General features: G+C 45.2%; 2 protein-coding genes across 2 annotated transcripts; both read right to left on the bottom strand.

Annotated features, from left to right (window-relative positions):
- Positions 1-130: 130 nt before the first annotated feature.
- On the bottom strand, positions 131-2805 carry selenow1 (selenoprotein W, 1). Its single transcript, XM_027004114.2, has 6 exons — positions 2643-2805; positions 1869-1893; positions 1707-1760; positions 1192-1266; positions 616-712; positions 131-448 (listed from the first exon to the last, which is right to left on the bottom strand). The coding sequence occupies exons 1-5, from the start codon at positions 2669-2671 to the stop codon at positions 635-637; spliced, it is 261 nt and encodes an 86-aa protein (XP_026859915.2). The 5' UTR covers positions 2672-2805; the 3' UTR covers positions 131-448; positions 616-634.
- A 378-nt stretch (positions 2806-3183) lies between these two features.
- Positions 3184-9934, bottom strand: ehd2a (EH-domain containing 2a). Its single transcript, XM_027004115.2, has 7 exons — positions 9847-9934; positions 8085-8355; positions 7667-7846; positions 6508-6605; positions 5409-5821; positions 4701-4865; positions 3184-4451 (listed from the first exon to the last, which is right to left on the bottom strand). Exons 2-7 carry the CDS (start codon positions 8306-8308, stop codon positions 3867-3869), a joined length of 1665 nt encoding a protein of 554 aa, XP_026859916.2. The 5' UTR covers positions 8309-8355; positions 9847-9934; the 3' UTR covers positions 3184-3866.
- Between the last annotated feature and the right edge of the window lie 6521 nt (positions 9935-16455).

Below are 16455 nucleotides of genomic sequence, written 5' to 3'. Positions count from 1 at the left end.
TAGTGGGTCTTACACTTATGTCTTATTTCTTCTGAAGTCAAGTCATGTTCTAGTAGCAATTACTGAAAAGATTATGTGTCATGTCACCTTTATTCATCAAACCCAAAAAAGCTGGCAAAAAGGCAAATCATTTCAGGGCTAACTTCCTTTTTATTGCTGAACTCATTTTCGATTTTCAAATGTCACAACTTTTTTCTTCAACTTGTGCATTTACAGTAACAACGACTCGAAGCAACGAAAAGCAAACCTTAAAACAGTTAATAAAATGTATTGCCGCGCAAATTCCCTAAACATTACGTAAATCCGTTTCACATCCGGAGTTTGTCTACTCGGAAAGCCTTCTCCTCGGAAGCGCGGGGAGCATCAAGCGACGTCCGTGCCAGCGACACTTCAGAAGTCACCATCATGGTTGCACTACCAGAGGGGTTGACGAACAGAGACGAACAAACTGCAGGATGGGGAGGTGAACACAGAAACACCAAGTGAGCATGAAGAGAGAGAGAGAGAGAGAGAGAGAGAGAGAGAGAGAGAGAGGCGCGTACAGAGGAGGAACTGTCAGCACGTCTGCAGAAATATAAGGCCAAGGAGAATGAAGGTGCTCTGGCGCATTCTCACCTCCAGCACTGGAGCGGTTTCATTTATCCATGGCCTCTTTGATGGCCTTCACAAGCTTGGCTATCTTCTGGTCGTTGTCCACGAAGCCATCTCCGTTCTGTCAAAACCAGACATGCATGCAGTCATCCGCAACTTGTTAGCACTCTTTACATTACATGCAGCATGTGAATGGATAAATCTTAAACATGTATGGAATATAAGCGTTAGGTAGCAGTAGCTTGAATAACCATGGAGAACACAAAGATGGTTTAGCATTACAGTGATCTCCTCACTTATCACACTGGGTGTTGGCCAGAAGATATTTAGATGTGATCCAGTTTTTATATATATATATATATATATATATATATATATATATATATATATATATATATATATATATAAATTTGTTTTTACAAAGAAGCATAAAAAGTCCTAAACATTCAAATTCAAGTTTGAGCAAATGAACATTTATCAGATCAATACAATTTCAGCTCTGGGGGTATTAATACACCAACCAGACCAGAGACAGATCCCTGTAAACAGGACACAATATATTCACAGATAATTGTGAATTCAAATTAAGAAATTTTTCACCTTCTTGGAGTGCACCAGTTTGCCATTCACCTCCACCTCAAACCACCCAGACATTGTGGGTGTGGCCTCTCCGGTCTGCAGGGAGACACAGCTGTGAGACAACTTAAAACTATTACTAACTCACTTTAACAGAGAACAGTGCAACAATCTAGGAGCAGTTATCTACCAAGGTATCAGTTCCCCTGTCAACATTACTTTTTCATCATTACAATGAGTTAAAAAATTGTGACTTTAGCAGACACATTCATTTATTTAAGTAAATGTAATTAAAATGGTAAGTAGATTATAAAACTTTGTTTTTTGAATTCTTAATTTAGGTTTGTATAAATTTGGAAATGTGTAATCACAATATGGAATTTGAAAACAATTACAAGGTAAGAAAGCAGCCCAGTTACCAGCTCTTTCATGAACTAGAACACCTTGTATATTGAAAATATAACACAACTGAAACTGATCAGTTGTGAAAATATAATGTTCCACAAATGTACTAAAGGTATCAGACTAGGTTAACTTACAATCTCAAGGTCGCCTTTAAATTCATCTTCAAGCAACACCTTGAGCCTGGTGAACTGTACAACAGTAAAGCAGCGTTTAGGCTCAAAGACGTGTGATCAAAATCAGAGTGAGCACGAAACACAAGAACATGCAGTGTGTACGCGCGGTGAAATGGAACATACCTTGGGCCTGTACCCTCATCCACCACTAAAAAAAAACCATAGTGGTATTAATAAAAGTAATAAATACAACAGTAAAGCAGCGTTTAGGCTCAAAGACGTGTGATCAAAATCACAGTGAGCACGAAACACAAGAACGTGTGTGCGCGCGGTGAAATAATAAATAATATACATGAATATGACAATTACTGACCAGGTTATACTTTTTATTTGTATTCAACAAATGTTGTCCATTTATTTCTTAGTCTTATGGACTTTTTAATATACAAAACTTGGATAAATTGTACCAATATAATACCAATATATAAAATTGGCATTATCCTTTATGCAAATTAAAGGTATGAAAACGTCCCACATAAAAAGTCTAACATATTTGTTATGACCTGATCATCCATCACTGGTTGCTGGCGAACAACACGACGGCTTTCACTAAAGCATTAGAGGTACTGTAGCGCAGCTATGCTATGGAGAATCCTGATGCGTCGACACGATATACCAGAAAGAGCCAATATTCTGTCTCACAGCACAGCCAAAGATAGTTCAATAGCCAATGTCCTTTTTAATGATCTGGAAGGTTTAAGACCTATCACGTGGAGAAATGAATAGGCCTCTTCAGGGTTATTTCTGGCTAAATAGACAATATCATTGCGTTTATCGGAACAAGGCGGTTTCTATTGTAACCACCCAGCTGTATCTTGACTATTACCTTTTAACGGATGACAACAAAGTACATTTTTCGTCTCTGTTCGCTATATATTGGGTACTGGATTGACCTACCAGTAAATTATGTGAATTTTCACCCTCATTTTGGCAGCTGTAGAGGATCTTGTCTGCAGCACGCAATGGTTACAGAAAGGAGCTTGTCGAATTTGAGTAGTGGTCGATATAGCCAGATACGCCACTTCCTCGCGTGTTTATTTCCCTGAATGCTTATGAAAGCGGCGAGGCGGAGCGAGCATTTTAAATGGCCACAGAGCACCCGAACGTCGTGCAAGATGAGCAACTTAATCTCACTTCCTGGTAGGACTGGTTCATATTGTCCAACTGCAAATAGTAAGACCGATTGATATACTCCAATTTTACATTTCCTGAAATCTAATAACAGTTATGTTCAAGAACGTGTGGAATTTATTACTTTGGCCTAAATGACGCCCACACCCAAAAAGTTTAATATAACGCAATCTGCGCTCAATGGACAAGGAATCCAAAAATATAATAGACCCATGAAAACGTAGAAAAGCTCCTAATAACTTAACAGTTAACTACACCCGTTTCTAAAAAAAAAAAAAAAAAAAAAAAGAATAGTCGTTTATATGCAATAGAATTTATAAACAAGTCATTTAAAACCACACTGTATTTTAATGCCATTCCGCGGCACAATTTACACTTCTCTGGCCTCGGAAGTACTGCCACATGCATGTCGTTTACTGAGCATAATTTCTTAGTTATTTACTGATAGAATGCTGCTACTGAAAGTGAACATGTAGCCTACAAGCAGTGCCTGGTGCAACAAGAAGGTCTGCTGTGCACCATCTTGAAATAGCTAGCATCTTTGGCTCTTCTGCTGGACTGCATTGCTGCTTTTTTCGGAAAGAAACTCTGGCTTTGATCAATGTGTGGTCCCACACTATTTTACAATAAAAGCAAAAAAAAAAAAAATGAATACACTTTTCAATAATGAAATAAACGAAATCATGCAAGAAAACTACAGGAAATCAAGAAGAAACTTTCACCATGGTAACGAGTGATTTGGCTCGTACGGGCGTGCATAATAACTGTAATTAGATCATATCTGTAATTACTTTAGTTTCTCGCGCTAAAGAGCATGTAAAGGACCCTGCAAAGGTTAAGTATGGCTCAGAGCTAGGAGCTGCAATCTTTTTTTCTTTTTTTTTTTACCAATGAGTATTCCTTTAAGTGCGTTCTTGGGGACATAAAAGAGCAACACCTTCTCAGCTAAAGTTCAACTGACTGAAATAACATGGAGGTTAATAAAAGTCCCTATGCACCCCCACAGTCCTCTCTGTTCTCTGCATTTGACGGTCTGCGTCTCCTCTTGGACGGCGGCACAAGGTGGGCGGGGAGCACCGGCGGCAGTCCGAAGCCCTCCAGCTTCACCTCGATCAGGTGGCTGGCCAGAGCGAACTCCTCGTCGTCCAGCAGGCCATCACGGTCCACATCCGACAGCCTCCAGATCCGGCCCAGGACCGAGCTCGGCAGCCGCGTGCCAAGCATCCAGTCCTTCACCTTGGTGCCGCTCAGCTTGCCCTGATGGGGAGACAGGTTGTAGAAGATTTCGTCGTACTTCGGCTTGTCCCTGGAGACCACCCAGCTGTCGTCGGAGGGCTCCTCGCGTGCGCCGTAGGGCTCTGCGTGACAGAGGGGGTTCAGTTCCATAAACAGTTCCTCGCTGGACCCCAGCAGGGCGCCACCTGGCGCCCCGGGCTGGTCCCCTGCCTCCAGCTCCTCTTTGCACAGAAGAGGCATCAGCTTGGCGATGTCGGTGGTCAGGAGCTCATCCAAAGCTGCCAAGAGCTTGGGCTTCAGGGCATTAAATCTGGTGAAGTTGTGATTCATGAGCTCCTCCTACCAATGTGATCCAACACAAAAGTAAAAAACACTTAAAATAGCACCAGAATCACTTACTGTTGTAATTATTGGAATGAAATACTTATTTGAATGCAATGATCTATGGTGAGGTAAAGTCTTTCAGCTAAAGTGAGAAATAATATGACCCTAAGCTCAAGAATGTATATTTCATTGTGGATGAATTGCACCAAATGAAGGCAAATAAGTGCCAAAGCCCCCTTGACTGTTATCTGAGCAGTGAGAGACCTGCATCGTTGCGCAGTCGGGGAAATCCCCGGGCGAGAGCTGATGCCGCTGCTGGATCCTTGAGAAGAGCTGCGGAAGGTCGTAAATCAGATCCCGTTTTTTGTGGTTTCGCCAGAAGACAAGGGGCATCTCCTCCTTCAGGGCACTGATGATGTAAGCGTGGGCCTGGAGGGGCAGGCGAGGACAGGTGAGTGTTCCTGTTTCAGGAACGCTCATGAAGAATCGTTCCAAGATGAATCCCAAATGTGCACGAACGCATAATGTCCAAGGGAAGGGATCAAATTTCAGAAGCATGACTCTGCGTTTTGTGCATGTGCAACACTTAACTAAAATCAGCACATAGTTGCGGAGTAAATCTGATATGACAAAACAAGGTCTGTGGTTTGTCAAAGAGCTCTGAGTTTGTTTGCTTTTGGGCTGAGTAGGGATCGCGAGGACCTTTCACACAGAATAGACTCTGGAGAATGCTTGTTCCTTGGTAACAGTGGCTTAGTGAATGTTTTTTTAGTTGCCATGTAACAGAAGTTGTCTAAAGCTCATGTCAGAGACAGAAAAACATTCTTTTATTTAGATCCATAGTAAACGAGTTAAATTCTTCTTAAAACCAAGACTTGCTGGAATGAGCAGCCTTTAATTGACAAGTGTGAGCGTCAGATGTACGTGGCTCATGTGGTATTGAAAGGTGTATGCAAACTCAGAGTGTCTCACCCTTACAAGGCGCGCCCTCTTTACCAGGTCGTTAAGCTTTCTCAGGGCAGAGTTGCGGGGCAGGTTCTGGATATCGGCAAACAAATCTTTCTCCTCACGCTCAAACAGCCTCCGGTTGTCTGCCGCCCTGAGCGGCGCCGACCAGAAGGAGCCGATGTAGACCCTTAGGACTTCGGGTGTATGGAACACTTTGCCCAGCGACCACATGAGGGCCCCGTACACGCGCATGAGCTGCTGCGGCTGCACGCCGTCGGCCTTGTTGAGCACCACACGCAGCTTGTCCTCGTTGCCCCGCAGGGCGGCGATGGTGCGCGAGAACTCGTCCGAGAGGTCCAGCTTGTGGGCATCGCAGAGGAGGACAATTCGGTCCACGTGCGCCGCAAACCATTGAACCACAGCCGGAAAGTCATACCCTAGAAAAGAGGGCCAAATTGTCGTCAGGATTTAGACATCTGAGCTGGTGTTCATAGATAAGACGGAGCTGTGTGATTACCATAAATACGAGAGGAAAGTACACCCTGCCCATGTTATTAGAAACTGTGTGCACTAATAATCACTGATTTTTGACTACAGGATCATTCCTGATCAAAAATTATTTGGATGGTGGCGCATTCTGAACGCTGCAGTTACTGTGAAGTGTCGAGGGTTTTCTGCCACCTCAGCAAACAGCCACACAAGGGAACGCTTAACCCAAAAACATTATCAAATGCTTATTATTTGAGGAACACTAATTAGCTGTGAAATATACCTTTGAAATGCAGTGTTGGCAATGGTAGTTCAGCGGTTAAGGTACTTGACTTATACTTGGAAGATTGCTGGTTCAAGCCCCACCACTGCCAAGTTGCCACTGTTGATCCCCCGAGCAAGGCCCATAACCCTCAAGTTGTACTCAGTCATAATCATAAGTTGCTTTGGATAAAAGGGTCAGCTAAATGCTATAAACGTAAGGGGCGCACCAGACATCAACGTACATGCTTGTATTTCCGTGTTTTGAGTGCGGTTGTGGGCCTTCACTGCTTTATCAGCATTTACATCATTATTGAGGCCTGTTGACATGGCCTGAGGAAGAGGTCTTATGTAAACAAGTCTTTTGTCTTGCCTCTGCTCGTCTTTTTCTTAGAGCTGGATAAAATTCCTGGCGTGTCAATGATGCTGACGTTCTCCAGGACTTGGTTCGGAAAGTGCACGCACTGGAATCTACAGGGACAGCAAGGAATCAGTGTAAAACACAAGAGCAGAAGCCCTGATGAACAGAAACAAGTGAACGAGTGAATGAGCAAACGAGTGAACAAAAGAAAGATAGTACTTTTTGGAGAGGGCAACAGACTGTTCAACAAAGAGCCTCCGGTCACTGACTGAGCTTTCTCAGGTTCTTCTCTATTTTCCCAGTCTCTTTCATTTATGTCTGAAATACCCAAACCTCAGTTTTACAAAAACAGTTGGCCAAGTGCACCATTTAAGGCGCCAAACAAGACATACAGCTGCTCCATGTTCTCGCCCTGCCTCCAGAGTCTGCATGCTGTTTTCATAGCCACTACTTCTGTTTCAGCTTAGTAGCTGCCATTCGAGTCATGCCTCCAACACAAGCACATTGGCCCTCCCACTCTCCATTAGCCAGCAAGCCACGCCTCCAACACAAGCACACTGGCCCTCCCACTCTCCATCAGCCAGCAAGCCACGCCTCCAACACAAGCACACTGGCCCTCCCACTCTCCATCAGCCAGCAAGCCACGCCTCCAACACAAGCACACTGGCCCTCCCACTCTCCATCAGCCAGCAAGCCACGCCTCCAACACAAGCACACTGGCCCTCCCACTCTCCATCGCCAGCAAGCCACGCCTCCAACACAAGCACACTGGCCCTCCCACTCTCCATCAGCCAGCAAGCCACGCCTCCAACACAAGCACACTGGCCCTCCCACTCTCCATCGCCAGCAAGCCACGCCTCCAACACAAGCACACTGGCCCTCCCACTCTCCATCAGCCAGCAAGCCACGCCTCCAACACAAGCACACTGGCCTTCCCACTCTCCATCAGCCAGCAAGCCACGCCTCCAACACAAGCACACTGGCCCTCCCACTCACGCCTCCAACACAAGCACACTGGCCCTCCCACTCTCCATCATCCAGCAAGCCACGCCTCCAACACAAGCACACTGGCCTTCCCACTCCTCCAGCCAGCAAGCCACGCCTCCAACACAAGCACACTGGCCCTCCCACTCTCCATCAGCCAGCAAGCCACGCCCTCACTCTCACTCACCGGTTCAGAAAGGTGCTCCCGAAGAGACTGAGTTTGCGGAAGGGCTTGTTGGGGTCAACGACGAGGGCGTTGCCCGGGATGATATGCCGAATGTCCCCGTACATTATAGCGGTGAAACAGTCTGTCGTGGGCTCGGCCCCAATCCTGCCACCTGGGTAGTCTCCTTGTTCAAGAAGATACCTGAAAATCATCACACCCAAGGTTCCCACCTCCTGGGACCCATTTGCACTGCAGAGATTTGTGTTTTCTTGCATCCAACACTCCATACTAAACAATTCGTATTAGAGCCAGAGCTGGAAGTAGGACATATACTGAGAATGACTCTCAGTATATAAAATTTCATACATTAGCTCAGTCGAGAAATCATGTCACTTGTTTTCACATCAACGTGCATTTATTCGCACTCATCATTATTTACCTAATGAAGGTAGTCTTCCCTGTTGAGTACTGACCCACCACCAGGATCATGGGTTTGTTGTCGAAGTCTGCATCCTCCAGGCTGGGGGAGTGGAAATCAGAGAAGGCATAGTACTTTTCCAGGGGAAGCAGCTTCTGTCGGTAGAGCATCTTCAAACCCTCGGTCACCGTGCACACCCCCTTCAGGGATTTCACACCCCAGTTCTTTACTTTCTGGGAAGCCATGGAGCCGGACCTCGAGTCTGTGAGTCCGAGCCCGAGTGTACAGCGTTCTTGGAGCAACAGAATAACTGTTATCAGTCTGGCAAAACAAGCATGGAGCATGTGCATAAATGGAGATGCCAAGGAACACGAGTAAGCGAAGAAGTATTGGGATATAGCTGGGTTTTTTCAAAAAGTACATGTTTTCAATGACTCACTCCACCTCTAATGAGGTTACACCCCTACATTGACACGGTGGCAGTGGTTAAAGGCTAGTTCAGAAAGGCTCAGACTCGCAAAAGAGAGGATACTGGTGTCCATCAAGTAACAAAAAATACAGCCACAAACAGCAATTAAAAAATCACAGCAGCCGAAAATCAACTTTGTGCAAATGCAATAACTCTTCATGTACGCTGTAGAACAAGTGATGATGTAGAATGGAATGGAATATAAACGTGTGTCCTCTATCATAAGAACCTGCTGTGTACATGATGGCCTAAGTGAAAGGGACCGTGGATTGCTGTCAAAAGTTCATCATCGGCATCTTGCCAGTCACCTGTTTCTCGTTTACTCCATTTTATTGCCGCCCTGTTTTTCTCTATTGACTTTGTGAAGGTTCTTGAGCCACCTCTCAAGTTCTATTTTGTATATTTGTTTTCTCTACCTGGTATGGCTCTCATTTTCTGCACATTGCCCAACTTCCTGCCTGTTTCTTACCAAGATTTCTACCTACTCTAGTTATATTCTAATAAACTGTTTGTGATTGTATATGTTCATTTATGACAAGTGCATGGGACACAACCCTAGTTCACACATCATATACATCTATGAAATCTCTGAACTGAAATCTCGGAGTGGGAGGATTTCTGCTCCAGTCCTGGGGACGCTCTGCCCTGTACCCTCTCCCTGTCCTAGCGTACATATTCCAAGTCATCGGTGTATTATCAATCCCTTTATGATTTGATATCAGAACAGGAAAAAGCCGACTCTGTTGGACCTCGGGACTGAACTTCAAAACTTCCAGACCGTGCCATGCTGGTTAACAGCTGTGCTTTCACTGTTCCCACTGAGCAAGACTGTGAATAGAAGACTACTGCACTGCAGACTGGCGCTTACATGACAAAAGAAAAGTCTTAATGGAACTGGGTGGAGCAGGAAAATTCTGAAGAATGTAAAGATTTCACTGGCATCAAAACTGGAACTGGGACCACACTTACCACAGCCATACTCCAGATGCACTACTATATACTATAACTATATATATATATATATATATATATATATATATATATATATATATATATATATATATATATATATATATATATTAGAGTTACAATACAATTTATTGATGCTTTCTATCCATTGTTCTCTATAACTTTAAGATTCTGCAAATAAGCAGGCTTTTAAAAAATGTCATATTCTCTGACAGGTGAACATGACAATTTCAAAAACATTATTTTACAAATACTCCCTGTTCTTTAGTGCACTTAGACCTTTATACAGAACACCTATAAACTTAAAAAGCTCAAAAGTACTGTAATACTTAATGAGGTTTTTACCTATCACAGCAGGCCGATGTGATATCCAGCTGAACTGCTAATCGCACTCCCACTGAAGATCTCGTAGCTCTTCTCCCTGTAGAACACGTTATGAAACCACAACACAAACCTTTACCAAACAGACTCTCTCTAGACTTGAGGAGATTCAGTTATTTTCACATTTTCTAATCACAGAAAACAGTAAAAGGACTGTACGTGTAGGGTTGCTGCCCAATCGCACAGTATGATTTGTGTTAAGAGCCTCAGAGGGTTATAGGGTTCTCAGCTCCAGATGTTCGTATGGGTGGAGTGCTGGATCAGTGATTCACTAAAAAATTGAATTATAATGAGCTAATTTATGTAAACAATTGTTCCCTGTCAATATTAATTTCAGGACCTGAGTTTTGTACAGTTCAAGGGTTTAGAAGAAGGTGTGGCAATCCAGAGGGGGAAAAAACATGCAAAACTACCTAAAGGAAAATCATATAAATGAAATACAACGGCAGACAAACCCATCTGAGTAAGTGCAGTCTGCGCAGTCTATGCAGTCTGATGGGCAGTCTATGCAGTCTGATGGGCAGTCTATGCAGTCTGATGGGCAGTCTATGCAGTCTGATGGGCAGTCTATGCAGTCTGATGCACGACTCTGACGTTGAATGGGATCACGTGCCACTAAACCTAGCATGCAAATGCGTAGTTAATGTATTACCACTACCGAGGTTATCTTGTGACAGCAATTCATCCTATTGTAGCTGATTAGCAAACTTTAAACATTCAATATTTAAAACCTCTTAAGTGAATACTGGCTGTGTTCAGGTTAATTACAATACTGAAAACCTCTTAGGCGAATACTGGCTGTGTTTAGTGGCTTTACAGACCTTGTCTGCACGTGTTTCTTGGCTAGCTATGTCCTAGCTAGTTAGCACAGCAAGCGGCTAGCTAACGTTAGCTGACGTTAGCCAACATGTATTAACATGTATTCATGTTTTTAAAATTCGAAGTTTAATATGCACCTTTCTGGAGTGAAAACGGCCTTGAAACGATCTGCAGTTTTTCCATAGCGATTCTGCATTACTATTAACTATCATTTTTGGGTTCGTTTTATTATGCAGCACAAAAGACATAATCTTTTGGAATTGTCCCTAAATAGTAGTTGCGGTGAATTTTTGTTTCCTGCAGCATGGCTGAAGAGCGGGTATCTCCTGAACTGTATTCCACGCATGAGGCGCTGGAACCTGTGAACCTGCCTCTGCTCTCAGCGACTGAGCACACCTCGGAGGATGTCCTCTTCATCAACCCCGTATCCCCACCCCTGCCCTGCCTCCCAGCTTCGGAGCATCCGCTTCGGATGGACACTGGAGTGAGCAGGGAGACCGGTTAGTCCTCAAAGTCCCCAAAATCAAGCCTCACGTCCTGGTCTTTATATTTAAACAGTTTGGAGATGATCCGCGCTTGCACCTGCGGCGTATTAGCGCAGGTTATTGTGCAGAGCGACTTGCAGAAGTTCATTGTTGTCTCCATGGAAGTAAGGCTCACGCAAGTAATAAGGTGTGCATAAAATATGCACAAAATAATTCTCAAATTTAAAAACAAAAAAAATTCTTTTTCATCAGGACGTACATCAGGGGAGTCGTTGCCTCCTTCAGTGCAGGACCCTGACAGTGTTAGTGTGAGGGAGACAGTGAGTCTGTTTGGGCCTGAGCTGTTTCCTACGCAGGCAGTGCAGGGGGCAGAAGTTATAATGCATCAGTGTTCCGAGTGCAGGAAAGTATTCGGGACCACCGACGCTCTCAACAAACACCTACTCACACACCAGCCAGACAGACCCCATGTGTGTACAATCTGCCAGCGAGGGTTTAAACGGTACGATCACCTGTGAGTGGGACTTATTTCTCAGAGAATACACCTGTTCCGGTGTATTTCGATTACTTTGTATTTTTTTGGGGGGGGGGGGAGGATCGCCAGTCATATTTCAGCGAGTGGCTTCTCATGCAGCATGATGGTCCTGTGAAAATGGATGCATTAATTCTATACACTAAATCAGTACAAAATCTATAACCAATAGGCTAATCTATAACAAAGAAAAATCTATGACTAGGTTAATAGAACTAAATATGTAACTAATGTGGTTATAAATATGAAGACAATTTGGAAGAAAAACAACACAGTCTCCACAATTTGAAGTTGCTGCAAAGACAGGTGTACAACCCAAGACTGACAAACATAGCTACAAGTTTACATTTCCAAACCTCAGTGTAATTTAATTTTAAAAACACTGCAGATTTGGTTTATGACATGGAGTTCAGATGGGTGTCACTGTTCTGCCTATTCTCAGCCATTGTTAGCAGTGAGAAAGTTAGCCAGGCTAAATCATGTTGGGTGAGATGGCTACACATGAGGGAGTCTACCACTATACTCAAATAGTCCCACATTGCTACTTTAAATTAGAGAATTATATATTATATTATGGATTTTGTGCTTTATACATTAGTGAGTTTAGAGCAAATTTGTATTTTCTTTATACATTGACAACAGACATTTCATTGCGTGTATTAAGCATGACTGACCCCTCTTTCGGTGTAGCACTGGCCATATGTTGACCCACCAGAAGAGGGACGCATACCCCTGCCCTCAGCCCGATTGCCAGAAGAGGTACTATGGCCAGCACTCGCTAAGAGGACATTGCTCCACGCAGCATGGCTTCTACCTGCTCCCTGTAGCCTCGCAGTCCCTTGCCCCGGATCCCATCCGGCCTGGCCGGGCCGCATGGGAGCCCACACAGCCTTCTGCCGTGACGGAGGGCCCGTTCGAATTCCACTCCCGCTTTCTCTCTCCCCCCACACTGGCTTCACGGCCAGGGGCTTACTCCAGCCACGGAGGTGGCCACTCCGGGTTCGCTTCCGTGGCGACAAACTCCGGGTCGGGCTGCTACCCGGAGGAGCCAAAGCCATCCCGGCCGGATCCTCCCGAGATTGTGGAAGCTTGGGGCTCAGCGGTGGCTGGCGCATCACTTAATCCTGAGAGCGCTGCTGATTTGCCCACATCTCGTGGGGCATCGTGGTCCCACCTGTGGACTGCGAGTCATGACCAGCAGCCTGGGAGCAGACTGGGGGACCCAACAACTCCAGAGAGCCCCAGAGCCAAAGCTCAGAACATCCACGGTTGGGAAAGCAGCCTACATTTCTCCATGGAAGACCTCCAAGCATGGAAGGAGGCGCTGTCTGTCCAGCCCTGTGAGGAGATGACCGGCGCCGGACTGAAGCGTGCCTCGGGGCCCGCATCTCCAGTTCCGTCCAAGCACAGCCGGCCCATTTTGCTCAAACATCAGCAGCACATTTCCTATGGTAATGGGGCAGCACTGTGCTCTGGATCACATAGGAATCCCAGCTCAGCAGCACCACCTTCAGGACACGGGGAGACAGTGCGCCCGCCTTTACACCTTCCACCCGCATCCAAAACAAGGAAGAAAGGAATGAGGAAGAAGAAGAGCGTGAATGATGCCGATATTCCTGTCCCTCCACTGCCTGCTCCCAGACCTCTCATGCAAAAGTGTCCCAGGCCCCGTTCTGGCTGCCTCGTCTCACCCAGCCAGGTGGCCATGGCGTCCTTTAATAGAGAAAGCACCAGCTCTCCCTCAGCCAAGGTAAGACAGTGACGAATACTCATATTGCCCTAAATGGCCACTGTTCGGCTGGTTCATGTGAGGATCTTTCTCTGCACTGTTGGAGAGTAGGTGTTTCAGGGTAAGTTAATTTGTCATTTCGCTACACAGGGAAGAAGTGATGCTGTGGTGACAGGAAATGGAAGCGAGTCTGGTACCAGGTTAGAATATGCGTTATAGGGAAAGTGCAGATAATATTTTATTAAGCACCTGTTAGGAGACGTCTGAGCATATTTTTGAAATGGGGTGTTGATGAAACATTATTAAGAATAAGTTACAAAACGTATCTAGACGATTACTGCTCTGAACTGTCTCCTCGGTTAAAAAACTCTTCTTGGTTTGGCTTCGTCAGCAGAAATCTAAAAGATACTCCTGGACACAGCGCCGCATCGTCACTTCAGCAAGCTCTGACGACCTCTTCTGCTGAACAGGTGTCGGTGCCCTCCATGGTACAGTGCTTTATAGTCAGCCAAAGAAATAAACCTTTTCCTTTCCTGTTAGCATTTTTGACGGAAGTGGTCCTCTTGTGTCAGTCTTGCATTCTTGCTGTAGAAGTCTTTGTGAATGCTTTCTTCCTGGGGCAGGGAGGGAACGCAGAGAGGTCTGCTGGAATGGCCACGGAGTCTCCAGGGCCCCAGCTGTCGCCACTGGTCATCCCAGTCTCTGTACCTGTCTCAGCCAAGGAAGCCCCATTGCACAGACCCTCAGCACAACTTGTAAAAGCTCCCACTACCATATTATAGGCAGTTTATCCACACTTTCAGATGGTCTTCATTTAACTGTCAGTCAAGAGCACTGAATACCTGCTAGAGTTTGTGCTAGAGTTAACTAGGTTAAGGCAAAAAAAAAAAACATTCTGTGGGTCTGTGTGGACTGGATTGGAAAACGCTGTCTTAAGTAATTATGTGTAGGAATTGCTACATATAGTAAGTGGCTGACAACTAAAAACCAGCTCGCATAGTTTTGTTTGTATAATAATTTCACTACCAACTGTTTAAATAATAATTGTTTAAAGCATATGGATTCTTGTGTGAAGTATTCATCCAAGTCTTTTTTTTTTTTTAGTGTACAGTACACGTGTAACTCTAATCATTTCCAGTACTGTGGAATAGCCACACACCCTAATGGCTCTCTCCGCAGACGGAGGAGGAGCAGAACGTACTCTCCAGGAAGTGCCGCCGGCCCAGTCTCCTAAGTACCCTCATCGTGCCTCACCCTTCCCCGCCACCCGCGGGAGGGCAGGGTTGTCGGGCTGCAGGGGGCTACCTCAGCCAGCTGCGCTCCCCGGGCTACCTAGCCGACCACCTGCTGACCTCTGGCTTCCACCTACCCACCTACACTCCGCCCCCCATGCTGAGCCCCTTGCGACCGGGGACAGGACTGTACTTCAGAACCCTGACCAAGCACCAACCATTCCTGCCTCCACCGCCGGGCATCTACACCGCCGTCCTGGGTGGGTGACAACCCGCGTGAGGCCCTTCTAGCGGTGCCATAGTTGAACTGTGTGGTTTGCATTGTAAAGAAGTCACTTAATAAAAGCGTCATCTACACTTACATCAGGAATATGCCAGTGTGAGCCCTCAGATGGCAGCTCCATGCATACTCACGTAGTGGGACTAAAATATCCTTCAGTTCTGCTGTCCTTTCCTTCTAGATGGGAAAGATGGGATCTCTTTGAGAACGGACAACAGGATAATGAATACAGAGCCGTAAGTCGCCTCTGTCATCATTAGAGTTTACTGTTATTATAGTCAACGTAATGGGTTTCACATGAATTCCAACAAAATGGGGAAGCTCCTTGGACATGTTTCATATTTGTTGTCCATATGGTTGTTTACACACTGTGTATTTGTCTGAGCAGAAGGATCAACGTGGGAGGCCATTTCCAGGCAGAGATCCCCCCACTACGTAACCCTCTGCTGATGCTGTATGACGAACACCCTGCTCAGCTCGTTTGTGCTCCATGGCGGGACCTCCCCAATAATCCAGACATGCAACACAGGGGTTCGTGTCGCACTTACACACACATTACAAAACCATCCCGACTTAAGTTATTCAGATTTGCTCAGCTATTATTCGTAATGGTCACTGGGGAATTGAAAGTTAATTATATCATGTTCAGTAAAATTATTTTAATAGCTATCATTTTAAACAGCTCAAGAGAAGTATCTCATCCTGATATCCTGTTATGCTGATAACAGTCAATCGGTGTCATGTTGAGAGAGCTGCAGTAGTAGCTGAGATGGTGTCTATCTTTTTTTGTGCCGTAGTCACAGAGTTTCTGGACTTGTGCTGTTCCAGTGTGCTACCAGGAGGGGGCACCAACATTGAACTTGCCCTTCACTGTCTGTATGAAGTCCAGGGAGACATACTAGTGAGCCCTTCTCATCCACTCAGCTTCTTGTGCTAGCAAGTTATGAATGATGCATCCGAATTATTTATTTATTTATTTATTTTTATTTTAACCAGGCCGCACTAGATTTGCTCTTAGTGAGAGGAGATTATCGGACCTCCTCCCATCCACTAAGTGACTACCACTATGCAGGTATACCTGATGGGATGTTTGGCTGTTGGGTCCATGCTGCCAGTGTTTTATCAGGCTGTGGGACAGTGTTTTATCAGGCTGTGGGACAGTGTTTTATCAGGCTGTGGGACAGTGTTTTATCAGGCTGTGGGACAGTGTTTTAACAGGCTGTAGGACAGTGTTTTATCAGGCTGTAGGACAGTGTTTTATCAGGCTGTAGGACAGTGTTTTATCAGGCTGTAGGACAGTGTTTTAATAGGCCGTGGGACAGTGTTTTATCAGGCCGTAGAACAGTTTTTTATTAGGCCGTAGGACAGTGTTTTATCAGGCCGTAGGACAGTGTTTTAACAGGCCGTGGGACAGTGTTTTAACAGGCCGTGGGACAGTGTTTTAACAGGCTGTGGGACAGTGTTTTAACAGGCTGTGGGACAGTGTTTTATCAGGC

Source organism: Electrophorus electricus, chromosome 6, assembly GCF_013358815.1.
Source record: "Electrophorus electricus isolate fEleEle1 chromosome 6, fEleEle1.pri, whole genome shotgun sequence".
Classification (NCBI taxonomy): domain Eukaryota; kingdom Metazoa; phylum Chordata; class Actinopteri; order Gymnotiformes; family Gymnotidae; genus Electrophorus; species Electrophorus electricus.
The sequence above is the reverse complement of the archived record's forward strand: the minus strand, read 5'-3'. Positions and strand labels throughout refer to the sequence as shown.